This window comes from Peromyscus leucopus, chromosome 8b (assembly GCF_004664715.2).
Source record: "Peromyscus leucopus breed LL Stock chromosome 8b, UCI_PerLeu_2.1, whole genome shotgun sequence".
NCBI classification, from domain to species: domain Eukaryota; kingdom Metazoa; phylum Chordata; class Mammalia; order Rodentia; family Cricetidae; genus Peromyscus; species Peromyscus leucopus.
This window is the reverse complement of record NC_051086.1, coordinates 88,862,156-88,889,532: the sequence shown is the minus strand read 5'-3', so window position 1 is coordinate 88,889,532 and position 27,377 is coordinate 88,862,156. Positions and strand designations below refer to the sequence as shown.

General features: G+C 44.9%; 2 protein-coding genes across 10 annotated transcripts in view; both read right to left on the bottom strand.

The window, feature by feature from the left end:
* The window catches only part of LOC114702267 (leucine-rich repeat-containing protein 37A3-like), a 52,614-nt gene extending 35,830 nt beyond the window's left edge, over window positions 1–16,784 (bottom strand). For 4 of the 8 annotated variants that reach the window (XM_028882661.2, XM_037201569.1, XM_037201570.1 and 1 more), the window contains exon 1: window positions 1,432–9,764. In XM_028882661.2, coding sequence (XP_028738494.1) covers window positions 1,432–9,383 — 7,952 coding nt within the window. In that variant the 5' untranslated portion in view covers window positions 9,384–9,764. Of the gene's footprint in view, window positions 1–1,431; window positions 9,773–16,475 lie in introns of those variants that run through there. The other 4 variants (XM_037201572.1, XM_028882662.2, XM_037201574.1 and 1 more) reach the window with 3 other exon arrangements.
* A 2,718-nt stretch (window positions 16,785–19,502) lies between these two features.
* On the bottom strand, window positions 19,503–26,886 carry Lyzl6 (lysozyme like 6). Of its 2 annotated transcripts, none has more exons than XM_037201227.1 (5): window positions 26,841–26,886; window positions 24,740–24,925; window positions 22,841–22,999; window positions 21,751–21,829; window positions 19,503–19,855 (listed from the first exon to the last, which is right to left on the bottom strand). In XM_037201227.1, the coding sequence occupies exons 2-5, from the start codon at window positions 24,879–24,881 to the stop codon at window positions 19,786–19,788; spliced, it is 450 nt and encodes a 149-aa protein (XP_037057122.1). In that variant the 5' UTR covers window positions 24,882–24,925; window positions 26,841–26,886; the 3' UTR covers window positions 19,503–19,785. The 2 variants fall into 2 exon arrangements, with proteins under 2 accessions (XP_037057122.1, XP_037057121.1); XM_037201226.1 differs by having other exon boundaries at window positions 26,727–26,876.
* Window positions 26,887–27,377: the final 491 nt, after the last annotated feature.

The following is a 27,377-nucleotide window of genomic DNA, read 5'->3' as shown; positions in this document are numbered from 1 at the left end:
CCCACCCTCGAGCTGCTCTCGTTCCTGACTGCTGAGTCCCTCTGTCATTCTCATCTCCATCCAGGACAGAAATTGTGGGCACACTCCAATCCTGTAGCCCTGGCTGATGTGTAAGTCACTCTGGAGACCAGGGTGGTCTCGAACTCACAGAGATCTACCTACCTCTGCCTCCCGAGTTCTGGGATTAAAGGTATGCACCACCACATCCAGTATCAGTCCTCAACTCTTTGGTCAGTCACTAAATCCTATCTTCTCTTACTCTGTGGGGATTCAGGCTTTTCTTCCCACTCCCATAACAGCCACAGTGGCTCAGCTCTTGTTCGCTTTATTCCTAGACTTTGTACATCTTTCTATATGGTCATCAAGAATTAAGCTTCCCCTCTGGCTTACCCTACACAAGGAGGCTAAAATGATCCTGTTTCTGAGCGTTAAGACACATGCCTATATTTATCATTTGAGAAGCTGAGACAGGATGATCATGAACTCAAGGCCATAGCAAGATTCTGCTTTTCTGTTTTAATACTTTTGCAATATTTCTTAGAAATTTATAATGGTTCTCCATATTGCACTGACTTTCAAACCACTTGAGTTGATATTCGAAGTATTTCATAACATCTCGTTTTTAACTCAATCTCTGCTGGTAGACTAGTCTATTAGATCCTTATTCTTGCAGCTATGGCTTTGTCTATTCTGGAATACCTATTTTTACTTTATTTTAAAATCAGGCACTCTTTGAACCAAAGGTAAAGTTTTAATGTAATATTTTCCCTTTCCCCATTTATTATTTCATGTTCCAGAGAAAATGCCACACATCTATGTCTCCCATACTTCTTAGCCCTGAGTAGTGCACACAATACATGCAAAATATAGAAAACTAAGAACAAGAATGAGCTCTGGACATAAATGAGATTGCAAAGTTAACATTCATGTATGCTAAGAACTAAGATAAGTATTCCATATAGTCAACTAAACCTCACAACAGTTCTGTGAAACAGTAGCCATCATATATTCTTCATTTTACAGGTGAGGAAGTTAATTCACAGCGAGATACTTTACCCAGGGCTGCAGAGCTTAGGTCAAAGCCCAGGAGTGCAGCTCCAGCATCTCCTCTAATCACTCTGGTGCACCCTCACTAATAAGATAAATTATTAACAGGGCAGCATGAAACAGAAGAACAAAGGTTAAGCAATGATATAATGGGGCTAAAAAAGAATGAATACAGAAAAAGAAGAAGGGCTATCATAAATAAAAGACTGGAGAAGGGACACTGGAGGAAGAAGGGAACTGAGGACAAGGAAAAGCTGACAAGAGAAGGTAAGAGCAGAAAGTCAATCAATGGGAATTTGGGTGACAAAGAAGGTCCAGGAAGGCTTTGAGGAAAAGGGTGCTATGTCAGGCATGCTGTAAAACAGAAATAAAGGAGAGTCTTACAAGATAGCAAAAGTGTCATTGTAGGTGTCGGGCTTTGGCACAGGCACTTGCTGGAGTCTCCGCACTGGGCTAAGATGAATGCACAACAGTGTCTCATTTTCACACAAGCAGAAGTCACAGATGTCGGTGTACAAGTAGGCATTTTGTTCCATAGCTAAATCTTGTTCTGTATTAGAACTTTCAGGATATGGAGTTGAGGTAAGTTTCACTTTGAAAAATGTAACTGTGACTTCAGTTGGGCTTGGATACTGTTTCTCAGCCAGATCTGGAGGTAGAGGTGTCATTTCAGGGAACTTTGGAGTAGCCACTGTAGTTGTTGGGGCTTTAAGATGTGCAACCTCTGGAGAAACAGCAGCAGTTGCTGAGACTCCAACATCTGCAGCCTCTTTAGAAGCAGCTGTAGTTGTTGGGATTTCAGAATGTACAGACTCTTGAAAAATAGCTATAATTGTTGCAACTCTACAATCTGCATCCTCTGTAGAAGCAGCTGTAGTTGCTTCAGAATGTGCAGACTCTGGAGAAATAGCTGCAGTGTTTAAGACTCTACAATCCAAAGCCTCTCTAGAAGCAGCTGTCGTCTTTGGGACTTCAGAATGGGCAGACTCTGTATACAATGTAGTCTCTGCAACTTCAGAATGTGAAGATTCTGGATAAAATATAGTGTCTGGGACTTCAGAATGTGCAGACTCTAGGTAAGATGTAGTCCCTAGCACTTCAGGATGCGCAGACTCTAGGACTTCAGAATGCTCAGGCTCTATAGCTGATGAATATGAATGTTGAGTTTCAACATGAACTGAAGTTAGAGGTGTTATCTCATAATGCTCTAGAGATTGAGCTACAGTCTCCATAGGTATCTCTGAAGTCTGAGCTGGGGTGTCCTTCATACGAGCAGAACGTTTAACCATTGTATTAGGTTGTCGAGTAACCGAAAATTCTGAGTGTAAATAGTGAGTTATGTTTGGAGGTTGAACCTGAATCTTGTCAGGAGGTGGGAGTGTCTCTTCAGGGTTATTTGGAGGGGGAATAGTAATATTCTCTGAGGCTTCAGAAAGTTCACCCTCTATCTTAGATACTTCAGTAGTAGCATGCTCTACATCAAGATGTTTAACTGAGACCTTGTGTGACACTGTATGCTGAATTTGATGACCTGGCATTGCATCTTTACTATCATCAAACGCTGGCGCTTTGGTACCAAGCCCCTCATGTAGCTGGGCAGGCTGGGAGAAGGTCTTTTGCACAGTTTCAAAGAGTCCTTCCCTAGGAGTAGGTTGATGAGTTATGGCAGCTTCCAAATCTAAAGGATGAACCGGGATTTCAGTTGTGCTTGGATGCTGAATGTGATCCTGTTCTAGAAGTGTCACTTGAGAATTCATTGGAAGACGACCTTTAGTCTCACTGAGAATTGCAGGATGATGAGCCTCTCTAGTAGGCTCTGAAGTTACAGTGGGTTCCATGTCTAAGGGCTGATATGGTGGTGTTAGATACTCAGCTTGATCCTGAATTAGAGCTGGAACCTCACCCTCCGCATATCCTACAGTTTGAGCTACAACCTTTTTAGGTGGTTTTCTAACCTTAGCTGTGGTCCTCTGCAAATTTTCAGTAATGTTTCCTACCGTAGATGGGATATAATCATCAGGTTCAACTATGACTTCAGTTAGAGTTCTTGTAATAGGAGCGACAAGTTCTGGGTTTAGCAGCACATTGTGACCTGAACGATGAACTGTAGTCTGCTCCAGAGCTAGAGGATAGTGAGTCCCTGCAGGAGGCTGAGCAGATATGGTGAGTTCCTGGTCCAGAGACTGAAATGAGATCCTGGCTGGTGTTAGATACTCAGCTTGACCCTGAATTGGTATCGGAACTGTCACCTCTTGGAATTCTGGGGCTAGAGCTATACCCTCTTTAGGGGGTTTGGTAATCTGAGTTGTGCCCTCTTCCATACTTTGAGAAAGTTCTCCCTCATTAGTAGGTTGATGAGTTACAGTACGTTTTAGATCCAAAGGTTGAACAGTGACCTTAGGTGGATTTGAATGCTTATTGTAAAAAGGCTCTGAATATATCACCAGAGGGTACTCTGGAGGAGGAACTGTAGTCTCCTCTAGAGGTGTAGGATGGTGAGACTCTCTAGTAGGATCTGAAGTTATGAGTTCCAGGTCTGTGGGCTGAAATGTGACACTGGGTGAAACTGGATACTCAGCTACAACAACCTGTCTAGGAGGTTTTGTAATCTGAGTTGTGCTTTCTTGCATGCTTTGAGAAAGTTCTCCCTCACCAGTAAGTTGTGGAGCTATGGTAAGTTCCAGATCCAAAGGTTTAACTGTTACTCCAGCTGGGTTTGGATGCTGAGTATGAACTTGTTCTGGATGTATCACCAGAGGGTGCTTTGGAGGATGAACTCTTACAGTCTTCTTGGAGGTTATAAAGTAGTGAGTCTCTCTAGCAGGTTCTGAACTTAAGGTGGATTCAAGTTCCAAGGGCTGAAATGAGACACTGGGTAAGGTTGGATACTCAACTTGATTCTGAGTTGGTGTTGGAGCTGTTACCTCCTGATACACTAGGGCTGGACCTACAGCCTCTTTAGGTGGTTCTGTAAGATAAGTTGCAGTCTCTTGCATACTTTCATAAAGCTTTCCCTCAGCTATGGTAAGTTCCAGATCTAAAGGTTTAACTGTGAATTCAGCTGGGTTTGGATGCTGAGTATGAACATGTTCTGGATGTATCACCAGAGGGAGCTTTGGAGTTGTAGGATGGTGAGCCTCTCTTGTAGGCTTTGAACTTATGGTGAGTCCCAGATCCAAAGGCTGAAATGATACAAGAGATGTTGAACCCTCAGCTTGAGCCTGACCTGGTGCTGGAACTGTCACCTCCTGATATATTGGCACTGGAGCTACTACTTCTTTAGGTGGTTTTGTAAATTGAGTTGTGCTCTTCTGCACAGTTTGAGAAAGTTTTTCCTCAGCAGTAGTTTGACAGGATACAGTAAGTTCCAGATCCAGAGGTTGAACTGTGACTTGAGTTGGCTTCTGGTGCTGAACATGAACATGTTCTGGATGTTTCACAAGAGGGCGCTTTGGAAGATGAACTATTATTGTCTGCTTTGGAGTTGTAGGATGGTGAGGCTCTCTGGTAGGCTCTGAAGTTATGGTGAGTTCCAGGTCTAAGGGCTGAAATGAGACAATAGGTGCTGTTGGATACTCAGCTTGGTCCTTCCTTGGTGCTGGAACTGTCACCTCCTGATACACTGAGGCTGGAGCTACAATCTCTCTAGGTGGTTCTGTAAGATAAAGTGTGTTCTCTGGCATAGTTTGAGAAAGTTCTCCCTCAAAAGTAGGTCGTGGAGTTTTGGTAAGTTCCATATACAAAGGTTGAACTGTGATTTCAGCTGTGTTTGGGTGCCGAGTGTAAACTTGGTCTGGATGTATCACCAGAGGGCGCTTTGGAGGATGAACTATTACTGTCTGCTTTGGAACTGTAGGATGGTGAGCCTCTCTAGTAGACTCTGAAGTTTTAGTGAGTTCCAGGTCCAAGGGCTGAAATGTGGCATTGGGTGAAACCAGATACTCAGCTTGAGCCTGACCTGGTGTTGGAACTGTGACCTCTTGATACACTGGGGCTGGAGCTACAGCCTCTTCGGGTGGCTCCGTAATCTGAATTGTGGTCCCTTGCATACTTTGAGAAAGTTCTCCCTTAGCAATAAGTTGTGGAGCCAGATTCAAAGTTTGAACTGTAGCTTTATTTGGGTTTGGATGCTGAGTGTGAACTTGTTCTGGATGTATCACCAGAGGGCGCTTTGGTAGATGAACTATTACTGTCTGCTTTGGAACTATAGGATGGTGAGCTTCTCTAGTAGGCTCGGAAGTTATGGTGAGTTCCAGGTCCAAGGGCTGAAATGTGGCATTGGGTGAAACCAGATACTCAGCTTGAGCCTGACCTGGTGTTGGAACTGTGACTTCTTTATACACTGGGGCTGGAGCTACAGCCTCTTCGGGTGGCTCTGTAATCTGAGTTATGTGCTCTTGCATACTAAGAGAAAATTCTCCCTCAACAATAGGTTGAGGAGTTATGGCAAGTTCCAGATCCAAAGTTTGAACTGTAGCTTTAGTTGGGTTTGGATGTTGAATGTGAACATGTTCTGGATGTATCACCATAGAGTGCCCTGTTTTGGGGGGTGTTGTAGGATGGTGAGGCTTTCTGGTAGGCTCTGAACTTACGGTGAGTTCTAGGTCTAAGGACTGAAATGAGGCAGTGGGTGATACTAGATACTCAGCTTGATTCTCAGTTGGTGTTGGAATTGTCATCTCATTATATTCTGGACCTTGAGCTACAACCTCTTTATGTGGTCCCATCATCTGATTTGTGGTCTCCTGAATAGTTTGAGAAAGTTTGTCCTTACTAGTAGGTTGTAGATTTATGGCAAGTTCCAGATCCAAAGATTGAACTGTGGTTTTAGTTGGGTGTGAAATTTCCCCTTGAAAATTAGTCTGTGGATTTATAGTTCTCTTCGGTAAATGCTCAGCCTCTGGAATACTTTCTGAAGTTGCAGTAACTTCTAGGTCCAAAGTCCGAAATGACCCATTAGGTGATGACGTAGACTCTACTCGATCCTTATCTGGCCTTGGAACTATCATCTTGTGTGTTGGAATGTGAGTTACAGTATTTTTCAGTGGTTTGGGAGTGTGATTCTCATGGAGGTCTGCGGCCATTTGCTGATGTAAAGAAGGTCTTATTCCCATACTGTGACCTGGAGGCAGTTCTGAGGCTTCCTGCTGAGCTGAAGAAAGGTGCACCTCTTTAGAGTGATATGTTGTCTGAGCTATGGCCTCTTGGAAGGCTGGAGATTCAGTTTCGAAGACATATGGAGGCTTTGAAAGGGCACTAGTCTGGATTTGTGAAAATTTACCTTGTTCAGTGGAATCTATGGGCTCAAGTAAGTCCTCCTGCGGAAATGGAAGTGATCCAATCTCCAGAGAGGGCTTTTGAGTTATGCTAAGTGCTGGGTCCACATGTTTAACGGTGGTTTTATATGATTTTGAATGCTCAGTTCTGAACATTGCCTCTAGATCTGCAGGTGAAAAATATGTATCTGTCATTGAAGGCCAAGTTGAGCTAACATGCTGACTTAGAGAAGGTTCCTCTGGAAGTTCTTCAGGCTGGGTTGGGACCCCTTGACCAACTGAAGAATGCTGATCCTCTGTTGGGGTGGTTGGATACTGAGTTGGGACACTGTGTGATGCTGGAGGATGAACTTGACCATGACCCAGGGATGGAACTGTTAATTCATGGTTAGCTGGAAGTTGAGCTACCTCATCACTAGGCTGCTCTATAATCTGTTCTGGAGCAGGTTCCTCAGGAAGTTCTTCAGGCTGGGTTGGGACCTCTTGACCAACTACAGAATTTTGCTCCTCTGTTGGGATAGTTGGATACTGAGTTGGTGCATTGTGTGATGCTGGAGGATGTACTTGACCATGACCCAGGGATGGACCTGTTACCTCATGGTAATCTGGAGGTTGAGCTACCTCTTCATTAGGCTGCTCTATAATCTGTTCTGGAGACTCCTGCTGGTCTGGAAAGGGTTGTCCTTCCTCAGAGATCTGTGATATTCCAGCTGTGTCTTCTTGTTGGCTTAGAGGTTTATGATACAAAATAGGTTCTGGAGATTGAGACAGAATATCCTGTTGATTTGGCATTTCAACCTCTTCAGGAGATGCTGTAGCCTCATGGTACACAGGAGAAGTTCCCATCTCAGCTACGGGTTTTTCTGTTATGGTAATCTCCAGATCTGAAGGCTGACCAGTCACATTTGACAAGCTAGAATGCTGAGCTTGATAGTGACCTGGGGGTAAAACTGTCACTTCATGATGCTCTGGAAACTGAGCTGCTTGTTCCTGATCAGTTGCAGAAGGTTTAAACTCTTCAGCATACTCTAAGGCTGGAGCTGGTACCTCCAGCTGGCTTTGAAATTGACTCTCCTCAGGAGGCTCAGAAGCCTGAGCTGGAGGCTTCTCCTCATTCAGAAAGGGTTCCATCTCATCAGCATACTCCAAAGGATTCACTGAGGATTCCTGCTGGGCAAGAGAAGATTCAGTCTCCTTGGTAGGCTCTGAAGTTATGGTGAGGGCCACATCCACAGGTCTAACTGTAACATGTGGCAAGTGATAATGGTGCTCTTCACTCTGATCTGGCTGGACTTGGTGAGATGGTGAAGTTTCACCTACATTCTCAATAGGGGACTCTGCAGTTTGAAGCAGAGCCTCCTGCTCGACTGGAGGGACCTCTGCAGGCTGAACTGAGGCTTCAGGCTGGTTTCCAGAACCTGATCCTACCTCCTCAGGAGACTCAGAAAGTTGAACTGGCTGCTCCAGTTCACTGGGAGAAGATTCATCCTCCAAAACAGGGCCCAGATGTTGAGACAGATCTTCCTGCTGGGTTGGTAAGGACCCCAACTCCTCTGCATTCTCTTGAGACTGAATTGGAGATTCCAAATCAATTCCAGAAGATTCAACCTCCTCAGGATACCCAGAAGGTTCAGCTCCGACAAGAGGACCTGGAGTCTGAGTTGGAGTCTCTTCCTCATATGGAGATGACTCAATCTCCTTTCCAGGTTCAGAAGTTATTGTAACTACCACATCTACAGGTTTGACTGTAATCTTGGGCGAAGTATAATGGAGAACTTGATCCTGACTGGGATGTGGAATTGTGGTTAGTGGAGTTTCAACTACACTCTGCATAGAGGATTCTGGAACTGGAACTGTAGCCTCTTGCTCAACTAGACTGATTTCTTCAGGGAGCTTTGTAGATGGAGCCAGAGCTTCTAGCTGGCTACCAGAATTTTCAAGGTCTTCAGGAAGCTCTAAAATCTCATCTGGGGCCTCGTGTTGGGTTGATGAAGGTTCCAACAACTCAGAACTCTCTGGAAACTGCCCTAGGGTCCGTGGCTGGCTCAGAGTAGCTTGTGCTTCCGTATCTGCCTCTGAAGTCACTGTCTCAAGATCAACAGGATTCACTGTGACATTTCGCAAGTTTGAGTGCTGAGCTTTATTTCTATTTGGAGGTGAACCATTTATTTCAGGATGCACTGGTCGTTCCTCAGAAGGAAGAGGACGGTGAGCTGGGATTAAAGGCTCATCCTCCTCAGGGGGCTGTGGGAAATAATCTGGAGCATCCTGAAGGGGATTCTCTGGATTTTGAACTTGTGTCTCCAACTGGTCAGGTTCAACCTGTTCTAAGAGCTCTGGCGCTTCATCTGCACTCTCCTGGGATTGCAGAGGAAGGTTGTAAGAATAAGTTTCATTCATATTCAGATCTTCATAATAATCATCCATGATTTTTTGAGGTTTTCCAACAACCACTTTAGCAAGTTTCTTATGCTGAGTTAGATCTTTCTTCAACTCCTTGGGTGAAACAGTGAACTTTGTTGCTTTTGAACTCCGGCTGTCTAGTGGTGGAACAATTATTTCATACAATTGGTGATCTGTAGCCTCAGATAGACTGGGAGTACTTCTAAACTGTGAAGGTACAATGGGAGCCTGAATTTGATCCCCCTTTAGTATTAAAAGGTTCTTTGGCTGCTTCCCAGGTGGTATCAGCTTGTTGGTCAGATCCTGATGTGAAACAGCAAGCTCCTCAGGCTCTGGGTTCGGCTCCCGAGAAGTACTGGGATCCTGGAACGGAAGTAAACTGTCAGTCAACTCCTCAAGTGGGACCAACACGTCTGTGGAAGCAGAGGACCCCAGATCCTCAACGGCCCCTGTGTCTGTCTTGGGTGCTCGAGTATGTGGGGATTTAGGTGGACGATCAGAGGGGTGCCAAGACCAGAGCTTGGTTGGCATCCAGGGCTCTGAAGTCAACTGGACTGGGTCTCCAGTGAACTCTGGAATGGGAACAGCCAGGGCCAGCAGCCACAAAAGTTGCCACGTGAAGAGAAGCCTTCGTGCGCCAAACTGCAGTAGAGACATGACATGCAGTAGGGACTCAATCCACAGTGCTGCCCCACACTGGTGGGAAACTGAATGAAAGCCCCCTGAGCTCAGGGAACCTTGGCAACCAGGCCTCCCCCGCCCCGCCCTTTATTTATGACAGCTGACCTTTGTTACAAAACCATTACTAGGCAGGGTCCCAGTTGGATTCTGCTTGCTCTCTTGTCTGTGATGATTCCCCCTTTTGGATTCTCTTTCAACTTTGTTGTAGAAAACTCCAAAAGCCAAATTGAAAAGTTATCTTAGAGTATTTGTACCCTGTTTCTTGCTTCTGTAGCTTTTTTCCCTAATGTCCAGAGTAGACTGATCCATGAAATAAGCATCAAATGATGTCTGTTGTTAGGACTTTAAAAATAACCTTTAATTATAATAGTCAGACATTTTTATTATTGTTGTATGGTGGCACATGCCTCAACATGCATGCAGAGGTCAAAGGACAGCATATGGAGTGGGTTCTCTCCTTTCACCTTTAAGAGGCTTCCAGGGTTGGAACTCTGGTCACCAGGCTTGCATTGTGAGGTGGCAAGTACCTTTATCCACTAAGTTATCTGCAGGCCATAATTGTAAACTTAATAATACAATAGCATCTTCAAGTTTTACCTCTCACAGACCTTTTTAACTTAGACCTTCTGCAATGTGCTTAACCTGTCTGTTTGTCCTCAATTTTGATGTACATTTTGGAACACTGCTTACTTTAGGACAAAACTACCACCTACAATCCTTTCTCATCTGAAAGCATCTTTCTCTTTAACCTTCTTTACCAAAATGCATTTTATATCTATAGTCTTTTACATCTCTCACTTGATGGTCACACTTTCTTTACAAATTTAAAAACATTTTATGTCATACTACATACTGATACATATGGGTAAGCAGGATGCTTATAAACTGTAACAGCTTACAGTAGTACTTTGAGCTATATAGCTTTGTACCTATGTTCCAAAATTAACCATAAGCCCATCTCATACAGAAACAGAGGGATAGGCCACTCAGAAAGGATATAGCTAACAGACTCAATGAGATTCTGCTGTCTTACACAGATGAGTAAGAATTATTAAGAGACTTCAGGGTTCATGTTATCTGAGAAGAGAATTACTCACTACTCTAGTTACATGCACCTTTGCGGGGGGGGGGGGGGGGGGGGGGAGGGGACGGGACTGACATCCACAATCTGTAATAGTCCCAATGCTCTCTCTGTTCTGTCTCAGTGCTAACCTAGGCGGTTATACTACCCACTGCCTTTCCTTAACCTAGGAACATGGAGTGATACATTCTTTTTTTTTTTTTTTTTTTTTTTTGGTTTTCTCGAGACAGGTTTTCTGTGTAGCTTTGCGCTTTCTGGATCACTTGTAGTCAGGCTGGCTCGAACTCACAGAGATCCACCTTGCTCTGCCTCCCGAGTGCTGGGATTAAAGGCGTGCGCCAACATCGCCCGGCAAGTGATACATTCTTTATGAAGAGATTGGCCATTAGACTTTACTCAGATATTAATTTGTCAGGACACAAACATTTTCTGATGTCTGCTGACACCTCAATGTACACAGAGGTTCACTCCACCCAGACTGAAAGAACTCAGAAAGTTACAACCTCAAGAACATCACACACACACACACACACACACACACACACACACACACACACACACCACAGTTGTTTAAACCTGCAACCTGTTGAAAACTTAAATGGTCTCTTCAAGAAAACAAAAAGGGCTTTTAGTTAAATACAAAGGGAAGCTTCCTGTGCAAACTTAGCAGCAGCTGCACCTTACCGGGGCTTCCATCTGCACCACTGCTTTTCTTGTGGGATAATATAGACTCTTGGTATAATATATACTCAATATATGAAATGGCTATAACCTCCCACTATTCTCTTTTTAATTATTCCACCACTGAATTCCTTCTTAGACTTGTTTTTATTTTTCTGTTTACCCCATTCTTTTTTTTTTTTTTTTTTTTTTTCGAGACAGTTTCTCTGTCACTTTGTGCTTTCTGGAGCTCTTGTACCAGCTGCTCGAACTCACAGAGATCGCTGGCTCTGCTCCGATGCTGGATTAAAGCGTCGCCCAACCCCCATGTTTACCACATTCTTAATATATAACCTTCTGTATATAATTATCAGTAATTCTGTTTCACAGTCCAAGAAAGCTTATTTCTAAACTCAAAAGTTAAGATAATGAAAATAGCTATCTTAAAATATGTGTCTTAAATAATGACTAAATCTTAATGTCTGACAGCAGCACAAGGGGACTCTGAGCCATTATTACACAGAATGCTAACTGTCCTAGGTCCAACCAAACAGATGAATTTAAAATGCTTGTAATAGTAACTGTTCTATGTTTAAAAAACAAAAGTATACCCATAATTCTTAGACCATTATCCTAAGTGAGGAGAGGCAGACACAACACAGGGTCTGACTACCCAGCTCTAGTCTAGGTACAATCTGGTATGACTCATTGTCACCACCTCAATCTATTCCAGAAGTTTCTGGTGCCAGTTTAGGGATCTAAGCCAGGAATGTGGTATGAATCCCACACACTCACAGGTTTCAAATTGGCAGATGGAAGCTGTACTTCCTGCAGACTCTTGCCTCCTGTGGATCAAGGCTTAAATCACACACTGAGGAATGTGTGTGATTTCCACTCCATCACTAACACCCTTGCTTCTGACTTAGACACCCTAGCCCTATAACCATGGAGTCTAGGAAAAAAGAAAACAAAAAACCCTCAGAATCAGCTGGAATACCTTTTCTACATTTGATTTATTACTGCTTAAGCCATTCCACAAGCAGTCAAAGAAATAAATATTTGGCCAGGTGGTAGTGGTTCACACTTTTAATCCCAGCACTTGGGAGGCAGAGGCAGGTGGATCTCTGAGTCTTCAAAGTGAGTTCCAGGACAGCCAGGGCCACATAGTGAGACCCTGTCTCAAACAACCAAAAAGGAGAAAAACCCAAAAAACTAATTCACACAGGAGTTTATGGAAATATTTGGATAATGATTTGCCAAGGTAACTGAAGACTCTAAGATATTCAGATTAGGCAACTACTTTAGCATAAAAGCAAGTCCTTAATCAGGAACTAGAGAAACATGATTTCCTCCTTCCTCCAAAGCTTGTGGGCAGGTAAGTCAGCTCCCCGACTGAATTTACAAGTTCTGTCAAGTATATGCTTAACAAGAACTTGCCACTGAAAAGGGAATTTGAGGAATAAATTAATAATAATGCATCCTTTCCCACACTGAGAACAGAGCTTCTTGCAGCTTATACATAGGCTCTTTGGCAGCGCCAGCAACTCGGGGGTTTCTGTCTTCATGGGACATCAGCACCACTTCTGCAGCACAGCAGAACCAAAGAAAAGAACTGAAGCTCATGAAGCTGTTAGGGATTTGAATTAAAGTCCATTCTAGAAGTAAGTGTGTGTGTGTGTGTGTGTGTGTGTGTGTGTGTGTGTGCGCGCGCTACTGACATTACTGACACTAAAAGCCAGGGCCTCGCACGTTAGGCAAGCTCTTTACCATTGAGCTACATCCACAGAACACCTAGAGTTTTAATGAAAAGAGTTAAAAAATAAACAATAATCCCAGCTAACAGTGAGTTATCCTACAGCTTCAAGATCAATTAAGATTTGCGAATGAACTACCAGATATTGGCATTTTTATTACATACTACACAAACAGTGGAGAAATTTATGGACTATCAAAGTGATTAAGGTGATTAATTGTAGATGGTGGGCCAATTTATATATATATATATTTACTTTCAACAATAGTTGTCCTCTCACATAATCCAGTTCAATCCTTTTATCTAAAGTCCAAGATTAGAATGTTGAGAGTATGGTTGGTCAAAGTCTACAAAGTTTTCCTTCATCCTTGTTTGGCCATCAATGGAAACCAAAGTAGTAATTTGCTAGTTCTTGGTATTGTGAGCCATTACAAGGGCCTGATGTCAAGCTGCCTTATGTCTGGTGCCAAGACAAACCTAGTCATAACAGACTTAAAATATCATAACCTGCCAAAGACTTCATTTTGGATATACTTGAAATGCAATGCTCACTTTACAGAGTGGATGTGAAGAACATTTTAACTATGTATAGAGAACCCCAAATAAATGCTATTTTTTTTAAGTCACAGTACTTTCTGCATCATTTCCAGGACGCAGGATTTACTAACTGCCCTCTGTTGGAGACAGTCACGATGAAAGGAAGTCCTGCAGAGAAAGCATAGCATTTCGAGGGAGCAAAGAAATGCTTAAGTCTTCACACCTAGTAGGTCCTACTTCAGAATATGATCCAAAATGCAGATGAAATGAAACTGCCACCAACCCTTCTCCAAATTACTAATCCATCAAAAGGAAGAAATACACCTATCTCTATAAATTTTACAAGCAACAAAAACTATGAGAGGCTCATCTGAATGAATACACTTCTGTGAGATACAAATTATTCCTCATGTTAACTCTATAAATATTTTACAAGTCACTGTGAATCTTTTTTTTTTTTTTTTGAGACAATGTCTCCTATAACTGGATTCTCTTCTGAGTCTCAGGACAATGTTGAACTTCTGATCCTCCTATCTCCAACTCTTGAGTGCTGGGATTAGAAGTGTGTACCATTATGCCCACCTTTCATTTTTTTTAATGTGGTGCTAGAAATAGAACCTGGTGCTTCATGCTAGGCATGCACTCACTCTATCAATTAAGCGAATTCCCAGTCTTACAGTACAGTAGATACCACTAGTTCAAGATGTCTACTCCAATTGTGAAAAGTGTTATATTGTCTTAGTCAAGTTTTTATTGCTGTGAAGAGACACCATGACTCTAGCAACTCTTATAAAGAAAACATTTAATTAGGGTGACTGGGGTGGCTCCCTTACAGTTTCAGAGGTTCAGTCCATAGTCAACATGATGGGGAGCATGACAGCGGGCAGGGAGACATGGTGGTGACTACATCTTGGCTTGCAGGCAACAGGAAGTAACTGAGACACTGGGCAGTACCCTGAGCATAGGAAACCTCAAAGCCTGCCCCAACAATGATACACTTCCTCCAACAAGGCCATACCCACTGCAACAAAATCACACCTCCTGAGAGTGCCACTCCCTATGAGATTATGGAGGCCAATTAGATTCAAACTACCACATATATATTTCTAAACTTTCAACAATACAAAATAAGTCAAAGCATTATTAGTAACCTGTGGATCTGTTTATGAATCTTCGTTCCATCACAAGTCCTAATTCGCCCCTGATAGGCATATATTTTGTTCTTTTCTTATCCCAAAAATCAAGCACAGTCCACACCATCTAGTAGAGGATTGATAGTACGTCAGCTGAATGACTGAATGAGTGAATAAATGATTTAAAAATGAAATTGTTCTATCTGAAGATCTAAAACTAATTGCCCGCTAGAAAGCTGGCATGCCCAGCACTGCCAGGAAGACTGGCTGTGTGACGAGTCACACTGGGCTTTTCTGGACAAGCAGGAAGCTCAGAGCTGTCACCTAAGATAAGCTTACCCCAGTGGTTGCTGGTAATCATCTTCCTTCATGAAGAGAAAATGAAGTAAAAATTTCTCTTAAGGTGCTTTTAAAAACATCATTCTCAGCCGGGCGGTGGTGGCGCACACCTGTAATCCCAGCACTTGGGAGGCAGAGCCAGGCGGATCTCTGTGAGTTCGAGGCCAGCCTGGGCTACCGAGTGAGTTCCAGGAAAGGAGCAAAGCTACACAGAGAAACCCTGTCTCGAAAAACAAAAAACAAAAAACAAAACAACAAAAAAAACCCATCATTCTCTTTTCTATGTTTATAAAAGGTATGTGTCAGGGGGAACAAGGTAGGAACTACCTGTATTCACCAAAGCTAAAAGAATACTTAAACTCTGTACTAACTATGACTTCACTTATTCAATGATGGGCTTAATTTGTAAGATTCTTTTTGTTTGTTTGTTTTGTTTTGTTTTTCTCTGTGTAGCTTTGCACCTTTCCTGGATCTCACTCTGTAGCCCAGGCTGGCCTCGAACTCACAGAGATCCACCTGGCTCTGCCTCCCGAGTGCTGGGATTAAAAGTGTATACCACTGCCCGGCAACTTGTAAGATTCTTTTTTTTTTTTTTTAAAGATTTATTTATTTATTATGTATACAGAAGAGGGCACCAGATCTTATTACAGATGGTTGTGAGCCACCATGTGGTTGCTAGGAATTGAACTCAGTACCTCTGGAAGAGCAGTCGGTGCTCTTAACCTCTGAGCCATCTCTCCAGCCCCCTTGTAAGATTCTTAACACCTAAGATTTATGAAATAGTCCCAGTTTCCAAAAAGCAGGAAAAACTCACTACTGTTTTGTAATTTCTCCAGTGACATCTATACTATATAAATGCCTGGACCTAGTCACAGGTTAGAAAACAGACACAATTAAATAATTAAACAATGCATGACAGATGAACTCCTCCATCATTAGAAGTGGATGAACGAAGAAGGAAGAAAGTGTTGAACAAGGTACAGAAGCAGAGATGGTGTAATAGGGATCCCTACTAAGGAAAGTTCTCAGAGTCAATAAAAGTGGATGAGGAAAGCTACATGGACAAAGACAAGCAAAAAGACAGATCAGGTGGCCAATCATTAACTGAAACGGTCCTTGAAAAGGACAGGTGTTTGAATTGAGAGACATAGATGTGGCCCCAGGCAGGCTCTGGGAAATTAAAGCAGTTGGCATGCTGACATGAAGAGGGTTTCTACAGCACATTAAAGAAGCCTATTTTCTGGGAAATGGTTACAACGGACAGTTTGTCAAACTCACACATCTTAAATGTACAGGAAAGCAACACAGCTAACCTCCTGTGATTTCTTAAATTTAAAGGCAACAGAAACCCGATGCAGAATATTCTACATGAGTACACTTGGGTTTGACCTCTTTACACCAGTCACTGCTGCAAACCTGGAAAAAAAAAATCATGTAACCATCCAGGAAGCCTGGAGCCCTCGCGGCTCAAGTGAAAATACACCGGGATGCACTTGTGAACCAGAGAGCCCTACAAACGCTAAGGCTGAACCCAACTTCGCTCCAGCTCCCTCATTTGTACCCACCTTCACGGACCACGTCTGAAGAGGAGGCTTCGGCTCTCAAGCCTTCGGGGCTGTCCGCGCGTCCCTGGCCCAGGAAAAGCTGATGATGGTGTGGAAACCGGGGCCCGCCGCAGCGTTCGGGAAGGCCCGGATTATCAACAGACGGGCAAACTGGGAGAACGCTGTGAACGGAGAGAGAACGCTGTGGGAGGCCCACGGCGTGAGCGCTCATCTCCCGCCCCAGTTCCCACGAGTCGCCGCCCGTCTCCCCGCACGGACAGACGCTTTTCCTCGGAGGCGGCGGCGACTGCGGGAGAAGGGCGGGTGGCTAAGGGCGCCCCGCTGCCTCACTGTGTCCGAACCTGTGTCCGAAGCTCCAAGGGGGAGGGACCCGGCCTCCCCAGGCGCAGGAGGTGGCCTCGTCCATCCCCCGTCCTCAGTGCAGCCTCCACCAGAGGGCCCAGAGCTCAAGTTTCCACTCAACGCTTTCGCGCTCTTGGTGCAACTCCTACTTCCTCCCCTCACTGCGCCTGCGCGGCGAGCAACGCCTGCACCGGTGCACGTGCAAAGGGTGTGGCCCGCGCCGGGCCAGCTTCGTCCTTACCCTTCTCACCCCGCAAACCTCGGTTGTATAATCCTCAGCTCCAACCGCACCGCTCCAACGCTAGAGTTGACTCTAGTGCTCCTAACCAAGCATTTTTTCAAGGGTAGACATACAGGATCCAGCTGGCTTCATCTTCACTTCCGAAAGAGTCTAAAATACAGTCAGCGCTGTTGAACTGGTGGGAAATGACTTCTAAACATGGGGTCCTTTGAGTTAACTTTAAAAGAGTTTTAAATATGCAAAACTAAGAATTCAACCACTAGGGGTCTAGCGTGAAACCTTTAAAGATATGTCCCTGCTTGTCCTGGAGTTCCTGGTGATGTGTATATGAGGAGTTTGGAGAGTGTGAGAAGCTGTGAGTTAAGTGAGAAGAAAAAATTGGAAAGGGATCAAAATGAACCCACATAAATACTGGAGCTGATATACCTAAGAAAGGTGTTCCAGGAGATACAATGGGCTACTTGGAGTAACGCTCAGAGAGAAGGGAGCCCTAAGGCTCAATAATTCTAGGCTTTCGGAGGATGAGAGGACTGAAGAACATTTGAGTTCTAAGTGACAGTCCTCAGGTCCATACTGGTCTGTGATGACGTTTTCATCTGTCCTCAACAAAATAACTAAAGTAAATTTTATTTTAATGTTTACAGGTGCTTTTCCCTGCATGTATGACTGTACACCACACATACTTGTTGCCCACGGAGGCCAGAAGATGGTGTGGGATCCCCTGGAACTAGAATTACAGGCAGTTGTGAGCTGCCATGTGGGTGCTAGGAATTTAAGCCCTGTGTTCTCTAAAAGAGCAGCCAGTGCTCTTAACCACTGAGACATCTCTCCAGTCCCGACAACATTAGTTTTTAATTTTATAAAATGAACTGTATTATATTCCCCTCTCCTGCGTGTATGACTTCCATAAAAATTTGATGCTAGAAATTATTTTACCAAAAATGCTGAGGCTAGTTGTAATATTCTTAACGAAGTATTGAAATCAAGTTCGAATTTGTGATGATTAATCCTTACCAGCTTGACTAGATTTAGGATCGCCATGGAAACACACCATGGGGTGTGTCTGGGAGGATATTTCCAGGAAAGTTTTAACTGAGGAAGGAAGACCGACTTGAATGTGGGTGGCACTATCCCTTGGACTGGGGTTCTGGACCAATCAAAAAGGAGAAAGTGAGCTAGCTGAACATCAGCATGCATCTCTTTCTGCTTTCTAATTGCAGATGCCATGTGATCAATTAGTCTCACACTCCTGCTGCCATGTCAACCGTGATGGACTGGACACTCAAATTGTGAGCCAAAGAATGAAAAATAAGAAATAGCCAGGCGGTGGTGTCGCACGCCTGTAATCCCAGCACTCGGGAGGCAGAGCCAGGCGGATCTTTGTGAGTTCGAGGCCAGCCTGGGCTACAAAGCGAGATCCAGGAAAGGCACAAAGCTACACAGAGAAACCCTATCTCGAAGAAAAAAAAAAAGAAAAGAAATAAAACCCTGGGTTTTTCGGGTATTTTGACACAGCAGCAAGACAAGTATCTAATGTGGGGCTCTTCTAGCTTGTGAAATACAGAATTCAGGAAGCTAGTGAACAGTCAGATCCTTTGTTGATGCAGTTAAGGCCCTGGGTGGAGGAATAAGCGGCCCATGTTAACACTCCAGCTTAGTTAGACACTGCTGATAGTGGCTGTGTGCAGGACACTTCCCCAGCTGTCCCTTTTCTGCCTTTGTGCCTTGTCCTTAAGCAAATTATACTCCATGTCTGCTCCTGCCAAACCAATCAGATCCTATCCAGAAAAGCTTCCATGTGCGTGCATGCACGTGTGTGTGTGTGTGTGTGTGTGTGTGTGTGTGTGTACACCCACATACCACTGCACAGGTGTGTAGATCAGGACAACTTCCAGAAGTCAGTTTTCTTCTACCATGTAGGTTCCTGGGATTGCACTCAGGTCCTCAGGCTTGGCAGCAAGCACTCTTGCCTGCTGAGCCATTTTGCTGGTCCTCGTCTACTTTTTTTTAAAAAAAAAATTTTTATAATCTAGATTCTCATTCATTCTCTCCAAGTCATTGGCACCTGTTACCATGTTTTTATCTCAGTACCATTTTCTCCATTTCAATGCCAGACCCTCAGCCCCACTGGCTACCTATATCTGAATCTTCTATTAACCTGTAAAAATAGTTGTCTGGGTGTAATTACTAATAGCTTGATACTGTTTCTAAGCAACAAGTATAGATTTTAGTAAATATTTTATCACCCACTGTAATGTCTGTGGCTGTCTCTTCTTCACTAACTTAATTGTGAATCCCTTAAGAGCAGCAGATATATATATATATATATATATATATATATATATATATATATATATGTATGTCAGTCTTCCTTTTTCTCATGCCTAGAACACTAAAGTGGTACATACTCAAATGTAAGTGGAATTAAGAACTAAATAAACACATTCTTTGCCCAGAGTATGCTTTAATAAATTTTTAAAAAATAATTGTATTTATTTGACGTCTTCTTGGTTTGCAAATGACAGTTTAGAACAAAGGAACTGGGTCTGGATGAACACAAGCAGGGAACCTCCGTAAGACATTTTCCCCTGGGACTCTGGTCAGTTTTACTTGTGAGTGGGAAGAGAAGAAAATAGTATGAGGTGAAAACAAGAAGATGAAGTAGTGAAGAATCTTCCAGTAGAACGGGGGTTCTGGAGTGACTCTCCAGGGGGTCTGCACCCTGGTTCATCCCAGATGGCATCCTGTCATCCAATAGGAGAGCGGCCGTTCTGAACAGTGCAACCTCCATTCTACCCTGTGGAGTAAAAAGAGAAGGTTTTTGTCCTGTTTAATTGCTACTTCTCCACACGTGTGATCTAGTACTGGAGACTCCTCCCTGCAAAGCAGCACCCAGAGTCCACTTCGTTCCTGACTGGGCTGTCCTTTCTGAGTCTTCTTTGAGGTTCCCTCACTCCTGGGGCTTGCCCTCTTCCCTCATTCATAAGCATCCACATTTTCAATTCCTCACTTCCCTTTGAAGGTGGGGGTCACTATTCTATAGGATTTAGAGCTAATTAAAACAAAATCCTAGTTGCAACCTTTGAATCTCCCCTTCAAAAAGGATCAGCCCTGATGATCATTAAGTTTCCTTCCTGGATCTTGTTTTGAGGATGCAACACTTACAACTCTTTGCATTCTTACCAGTTCCTGTATATGGGCATTTATATTAGTTTTAGGTCCAGTTTGAAGCACAGAAAAGGTTAAGTGGTCCCCTATGCCTCCAGTTTTGAGGAGCTGAAAACTTTGAGGTATCTGTCCCACTAAGGAGTCCCTTTTAATAGGAAATATTGTTGATTATGAAAAGGCCTCTGCAGGAGACACGCTTGTATTATGACTTCGCTATGTTTTCGGCGGTTGGATCAAGGGGGAAAACACTGGTTCACACTGAACCAATTAGAGTCGCTGTATCAGGAACTTTGAGCAGAACTTGACTAACCCATCCTCCAAGGACTTTAAGTTACAGACTTGGGATGCTGTCTTGTGGGTTGGAGAGCAGGGGATGCTGGTCTGCTGAGATTGGTGACTTGAATGTGGAAACCGTGGAAGCAGAACTGGCCATGAGAAGCCTCTCCTGAGGTTCCAACTTTCTCTTGACGCCCAGCTGCATCCCTTCAGTGAGCTCAGTAAGAGACATCCTCTCAAAATAAATTTCTGGGCTTGGGGATGGTTCACAAACATAAAGACCAGAGCTGGAATTCCCCCCAAAACCCACGTAAGTGTCAGGAAGGCCTGTCCACCTCGAATTCCAGTGTTCTGAGGGCTGAGACAGGGGATTCCTGGAACAAACTGCTCAGCCAGACTAGCCAAATCCGTGAGCTCTGGGTACAGTTTGGAGAATGCTCAATGAATAAGGTGAAGAGAGACTGAGAAAGACTCCATCAACATCAGGCCTCCACACACATGTATGCAGACATGCATACCACACACATACACAAACTAAAAATAAGTAACAAAGTATTTAAACATGTGAACAAATAGTTTTCCTCTGCTAACTCATGTTGCTTTGTCTTATTACAATCAAAAGTTATTGCAGGGCAGTGGTAGTGAACTCCTTTAATCCCAGCATTGGAAGGTAGAGGCAAATGGATCTCTGTGAGTTCAAGGCCAGCCTGGTCTACAAAGCAAGTTCCAGGACAGCTAGAGCTACACGAAGAAACCCTGCCTCGAAAAACAAAACAAAAACCAAAAACCAAAAAAAAAAAAAAAAAAAAAAAAAAAAAAAAAAAAAGAAAGAAAGAAAAGTTATTAATTCAATATCACAGAACAGAAAGAACCAACGCCAGGTCTTATGTCAAAGAGTGCTATTCACTACCCCATCTTTTTCCTTTTTTAAATTTTTTGAGATTTTCATTTTTATTTTGTATGTGAGAGTATTTGCCTGTGTACCATGTGCATGCAATGTCAGTGGAGGCCAGAAGAGGGTGTTGGTTCCCCTAGGGCTGGAGTTGCTGATGTTTGTGATCTGTCCTATGGGTGCTAGGAATTGAACCAGGGTCCTCTGAAAGAGCAGTCAGTGATATTAACCACTGAGCCATCTCTCCAGCTCCGTATTTTTCTAAACCTTTGTAAGCGATTGCCCACAAGTCCTTGTCCACTGCCTCTCGCTCTGTCGTATGCTCCTCCTAACTCAATCCTACCCGTCCTCCTCACCAGTTTCTCATCCCTCCTGATCCAGACACAATCTTTTTCGCACAGTGGATAGATGGAAGGAGGTTGGGACCCAGCATATCTGAAAAGAAAGAGGAGGTCACCTGTGATATGTTCAAAGGCTAAACCCAAAGACTAAACAGACACTGTCTCTGCCTGCACTTGTCAACCTAGGGCCTGAGCGCTTCCAGATTAGGCAAGGCCTCCATCCTAGGGGCCCATTTGGATAGCCCTGCAGTGGCTGCCAGAGATGGGAAGTGGGGCCAGGAGGAGACTGAGCCTGCCCACTGCTGTTCCTCCAGCCAGGGTAGGTAACAGCTCACCCAGAGTTTTCAGATTTCTGGGAGGAAGGGGTGTAAAAACAGACAACACACGGGCCAAGAAAAAGTCCTGCTTATAAAGGGGTCTGTGGGTGAGAAACCCAAGAATGTTAGGGTAGGAAGGAGCCACTGGCCCTGTCAAGCCTCCTAGATTAGCTTTGAGGCAAGAAATTTGTACCTGGCCTTTAATTCGGCCGTTAGCCTGGGAATAAGTGAATGGTTATACCTGAGCATTTAAGGCCACAAGTCACATTTCCAGGCTGCCTCCCTCCTTTCCCCCTTCCTTCCCTCCCTCCTCCCCTCCCTTCCTCAGATAGCACCTCACTGTATGGCCCCAGGCCAGCCTTGGATTTCTGGGCTCAGACAGTCCTCCTGCCTCAGCCTCCCAAATAGGTGGTACCAAAGACAACAACCCTTAGAAGGTCTCTGAGCCTCAACTTGCTCCTCTGGGAAGCAGGGATCATAAAGTTTCTATTGTGTGGAAGGATGGATAAAATGAGCTATGCATAGGATGTGCTCAATATATAACATGTTGTTAATTAGTGTGCCTGCAGTGCCTCTCCCAGCCAGTAAGAGCCTTTCTGGACCCTCCTCAAGGGACCCTCCAGACCCCATGCAAGGATGGGGCGTTAAGACTATGGAGCGATTCCTCTGCTCAGTCAAGGGACTCCTTGCTCTTTAAACCATCCCTGGAAGGACATGCCTAGGCTGTGCCTGTAAGTGGAGCCTGGTTTCCTCTCTCAGCCCTCCCACCCCAGGGCTCCCAGCCAGACCTTCACAGTCCATGTGGCAGAAGTTCTCCGAATGACTCAGGTAGTCATTGCACCAGTAATGGCTGTTGATCTGGAAGATGCCGTAGTCGAAGCTGCCGTCTACATTCTCGTTCACCTTTGATGTGTTGAAGTTGCTTTCCACAAAAGCCAAGCACAGCCCTTAGAAGAGAGAGAAGAGGCTCAGGCGTTAGAAGGATGCAAACTGAGTGGGAAGGAATCCACTGAACAAAAGTGGGAGCAAGGCATCCGGAGAGGGAACAAGGCCCAAGAGGCTAGCTATTCCTGAAGAGCTAGAAGTACCCACAGACTCCATCCGTCCTTCGGTCCATTGCCCTGGCCATTTGTACAGCCGTCCCCCCATCTTTCCACCCACTTATGTTTTCTGCACTTGCTGAGTACCTACTGTGTGCCAGGACTATGCACAGCCCAATGGACTGGTGTTGACTTCAAGGGGCCTAGAACAAAAGTATGTGCTTAACACACACACACACACACACACACACACACACACACACACACACACAGCAGCAGAAGTGGAGAAAGTGTCACAAGGCAGGTGTGCACAGATTTCAGGTGGAAAGGAAAGAGCCCTTCCATGCAGGACCACGGACAAAGCCTTTGCACTGGCTGCTCCTTTGGCCTGGAATGCCTTTCCTCGAGATATTTGTCGGTTCATTCAACACTGCCCAGGGTCACTTCCTCAGAGTCTGTCTCTGACCTCCTCATTTCAGTAGTTACCTTTGCACATGTATTTGTTTTTAAGGTTTTTTTAAAGTGTGTGTGGAGGGGGGTGCAGGGCAGGTGGGCAGACAGACAGAGAAAGAGAGACAAAGAGAGAATGAGAATGAGAATGTGTGTTGAAGTTAGAAAACTTTTGGGAGACAGTTCTCCTCTTTGCCTTTCTTGTTTCTGCAGCTGCGTCACAGACTCCAGGCTGGCGAGCCTGTGAGCTTCAGGCTACTTTCCCTTCCTCTGCACTCATTTCGCCATAGAGTCCTGGGATTATAGGTGTGGTAAAACAGTGTCATCTTTAATTATGTGTGTCTGTGTGTGTGAGACTTCAGGGTACCTGTGGAGGCCAGGGGTATCAGGCTCCCTGGAGATGGAGTTGCAGATGGTTGCGAGCTGTTGGACATGGTGCTAGGGCTCAAATCCAGGTGTTCTGAGCCATTTCTCCAGCTCCAACTTTTCAAAACAATGTTGGTTTTAGGGATCAAACTCAGTTGTCAGGCTCACAGGGCAAGTGCTTCTACCTGCTGAGCCGTCTGCTGACCCCTTAAGCCTTTTTTTTTTTTTTTTTTCCGCCTGCTTGTTTGAGACAAGAACTCGCTATCTATCCCTGCTTGGCCTCATAGTAACCCTCTTGCTTTCAACTCTGGGAATCATAGGCCTGCATCACACACTTAGTGCGTGTGTCACCGCCAGCCAAGACTTTATGTCTGCGTGTGTGCTTGTTGCCGCTCTTGCCCTCCTAGAATGTGATCACGGTGAGGGAAAGAATTTGATTACATTGAAAACAGTGGTGCATAATAAGGGCTCAGTTAATAGTTGTTGGTTTAAATGCGGCGTGTTGGGAAAGGCTTCTTGGTGGGGGCGGGAGATGGTTCTTTGAACTTGACTTTGAAAGACAAATGGCAAAGGATCGAAGGGAGTAAGAGAGCTAGAGGAGAGGCCAGGCGGTGGTGGCGCACGCCTTTAATCCCAGCACTCGGGAGGCAGAGCCAGGCGGATCTCTGTGAGTTCGAGGCCAGCCTGGTCTACCAAGTGAGTTCCAGGAAAAGGCGCAAAGCTATACAGAGAAACCCTGTCTCGAAAAACAGAGAGAGAGAGAGAGAGAGAGAGAGAGAGAGAGAGAGAGAGAGAGAGAGAGAGGAGGGGTGGAGAGGCAGCAGCACTCACAGTCGGCCAGGGAGTAGCCCTCAAACCCATCCAAATCCTCCTCATGCAGTATCTTGGCCAAGGCACAGCGATTGATGAGGTCTCCACCATTCACCACCAGGAGGCAACTTGCCATGCAGATAAGCAGCACCTTCATCATCATCGAAAGGAACGAGGTGCCTGCCAGCCTCTGAGAGCCCGGGGGATCTGAGGAGAGAAACCGCATTTTCCTGCTCACTCAGTGCTCAAAGCCTGGTGAGTTTCAGTGCCCCTCTACCCCATTCTCGCTTTACAGCCCAAGCCTATCCTGGAAATCAGTATGTAACCAGGCTGGCCTTCAGCAATCCTCCTGCCTCTGCTTCCAGAGGCTTAGCGTCACAGACAAGAGCCACCACACTCAGCTCATTTTTTTTTTAATTCATATCATATTTTGGGTCACGGGAAATTGAAACACAAAAGGAGAGAGAGAGTAATCTCATGATCCTCCACATACCCATTGCCCAGATTCAACAGCTCAAAATCAAGACCACCCTGGCTTCATCTGCAGGTCCTCCTGTAATTAGGCACAGGCAGCATTTGGGTGCAGGACGGGGAGTAAGGCTGACAAAGGAGGGGAGTAGACTGTGCTTCACCAGCATTTGGGGTATGTGTTTGAGCATGTGCCTTCAGAGGAAGGACTGCAACACTGGGGTGCCGATCTCCCCCAAGCCATACTCCCAGACACGTGAAACACGACCTTCACCTCTGCAAACTATGCCTTGTGCAATTCCTGGTGGGTTACTTGTAGATTCTGTTGGCTTGTTTCTGTCAAGGTGCATGTCAGAAAGCAAGTAAAAGTAATCTTGTTATAGGAATAACCTGCACTTTAATGCGCGCTCTCTCTCTCTCTCTCTCTCTCTCTCTCTCTCTCTCTCTCTCTCGTGTGTGTGTGTGTGTGTGTGTGTGTGTGTGTGTGTGTGTGTGTGTGTGTGTGTGTGTTTGAAGATCAAGGACTCTGAATTCCCACCCACTGCCAGCTATCAAAGGCTGGGCTGCTGTGCGACTTTGAACAACATACTTATCTCTCTGGACCCCATGTGTGAAATGAAAATTTATTTATTAATACCTACCCAATCAGAATGATGGTATGATTAAGATACATAATAAACACCCAAGACTTTGTTTCGTGTTTCTTACAAAGTGGAACTGAGACTCCTAGGAATGTGGCAGATTTCTGGACTACAATAGGAATATGGTGTGGGCATGATGATTGGTTTGAACAAGAACTATCATGGGTACCAAGTCTGAGGTGGTGGAAGCTAGAGGAATATCAGGGTTTGTATACATGGTCTTGGTCCTCCCCATATTGCTTAGCAAAACCCAGACAGTGTTTTGACCTTGCAACTAAAATTAACATTGTCAGTGAGGGACAAAGGGACACTCTGTACCTCTAGATACATAAACTCTTGTGAGGTGCTCTGGCCAAGGATGGGAAGCCTGGGTCTAATGATGAAGAAATGAAGAAGAGAGTATATAAATAACTGTGTTTTCTCCTTTAAAATGCTCATTCCATGAGAGCACATGGGGCCTGCTCCTGTCATAGGATATGCGTCTTTCCCTTTAAACCAGGTGTATGGTGTTGATAGCAAAGGCCAGAATCCCTCCACCTTCCCCTCAGCATCTGCAGGGGCAAGATGGCTTCTCTGGTGACCTTGCTTGCCTCCTGGTCTCTTGTTCTGCCTATCTTTGCCACACAGCATGCACTCGGGAGGGACATTCTCTCTACCCCGCTCTGTTGTTGCAAAGAGAACAAATGGCCCTGTTGAATTAGGATTTCAGGTAAATAGCAAATTGCTGTTTGACAGATTCATGCAGCCATCCCCATCCTGACTCAGAATGTCCCTCTGAGATAGGTTTCTCAGAGCCTTGGGATGCCGAAAGGTCTGCCTTGGGCAATTACACCCCTCAAGCATTCCCCTTGGGGTGACAGTGGTCCCATCATGGGGCTCTATCCAGCTTCCAAGCCTACCTACTTCTCTGGCCCTAACTCCCAGCCAGCCCAGGGCCTTCTGGAAGGATCTACAGGACAAGGTGGTTTGTGGCAGGAACCTCCTCTTCCTCACCAAGCACTCTCCAGCCCCACCTGGCTAATGGTTCTCCTTCTTCTCAAGAAGGCATGTGTTCTTGACCACCCCAGCCTTCTGGAACCCTGGTTCTATGATGTCATCACTCCCGTAAATATGCTGGTTTGAACTGTGCAAACTGTCTAAGCTTTAGGTGGCAATGGCAGATGGGTCTGGAAGGCAAGGTGCCCCATGTAAGGCAGACCAACAGGGCAGAAACCTTCCACCTCCCTTTCTTTCTGGGAACAGGACCACCTTGGTTTCTTAGGAAGAACTGCCAGTCACAGGTCCCGCCCCTGAGCTGCAAGGGGGTGTGTCCATGTTTGTATTCTGAATTGGAACTCTGCAGAGCTAAGGAGCTTTGCACAGGACCCAGAGCCTGCATTTTGAATTTCTGTGGACACAGCCCCTATGAGGCACTAAGCCTTCGTGAAAAGTCTGTGGAGTCTAGACCAGGATCCAGTCCCGGAGGCAACCCTTCAGGGATTCGCACACACCCTTCCTTCTCCTGTCTGGGACTCAGTGAGTGCCCCTTCTTACATAAACACATTTGAGTT

Bases quoted from the DNA above. Each gene is read 5' to 3' on its own strand.
- Lyzl6 (XM_037201227.1), bottom strand. From the start codon at position 24,881: ATGATGATGAAGGTGCTGCTTATCTGCATGGCAAGTTGCCTCCTGGTG. The intron at 23,000-24,739 runs GTGAGTGCTGCT...CTCTCTTCTAAG, and splicing joins GGGCTACTCCCTGGCCGACT to GGCTGTGCTTGGCTTTTGTG. The intron at 21,830-22,840 runs GTCTGGCTGGGA...CTTTCTTTTCAG, and splicing joins CTGCCACATGGACTGTGAAG to ATATGCTGGGTCCCAACCTC.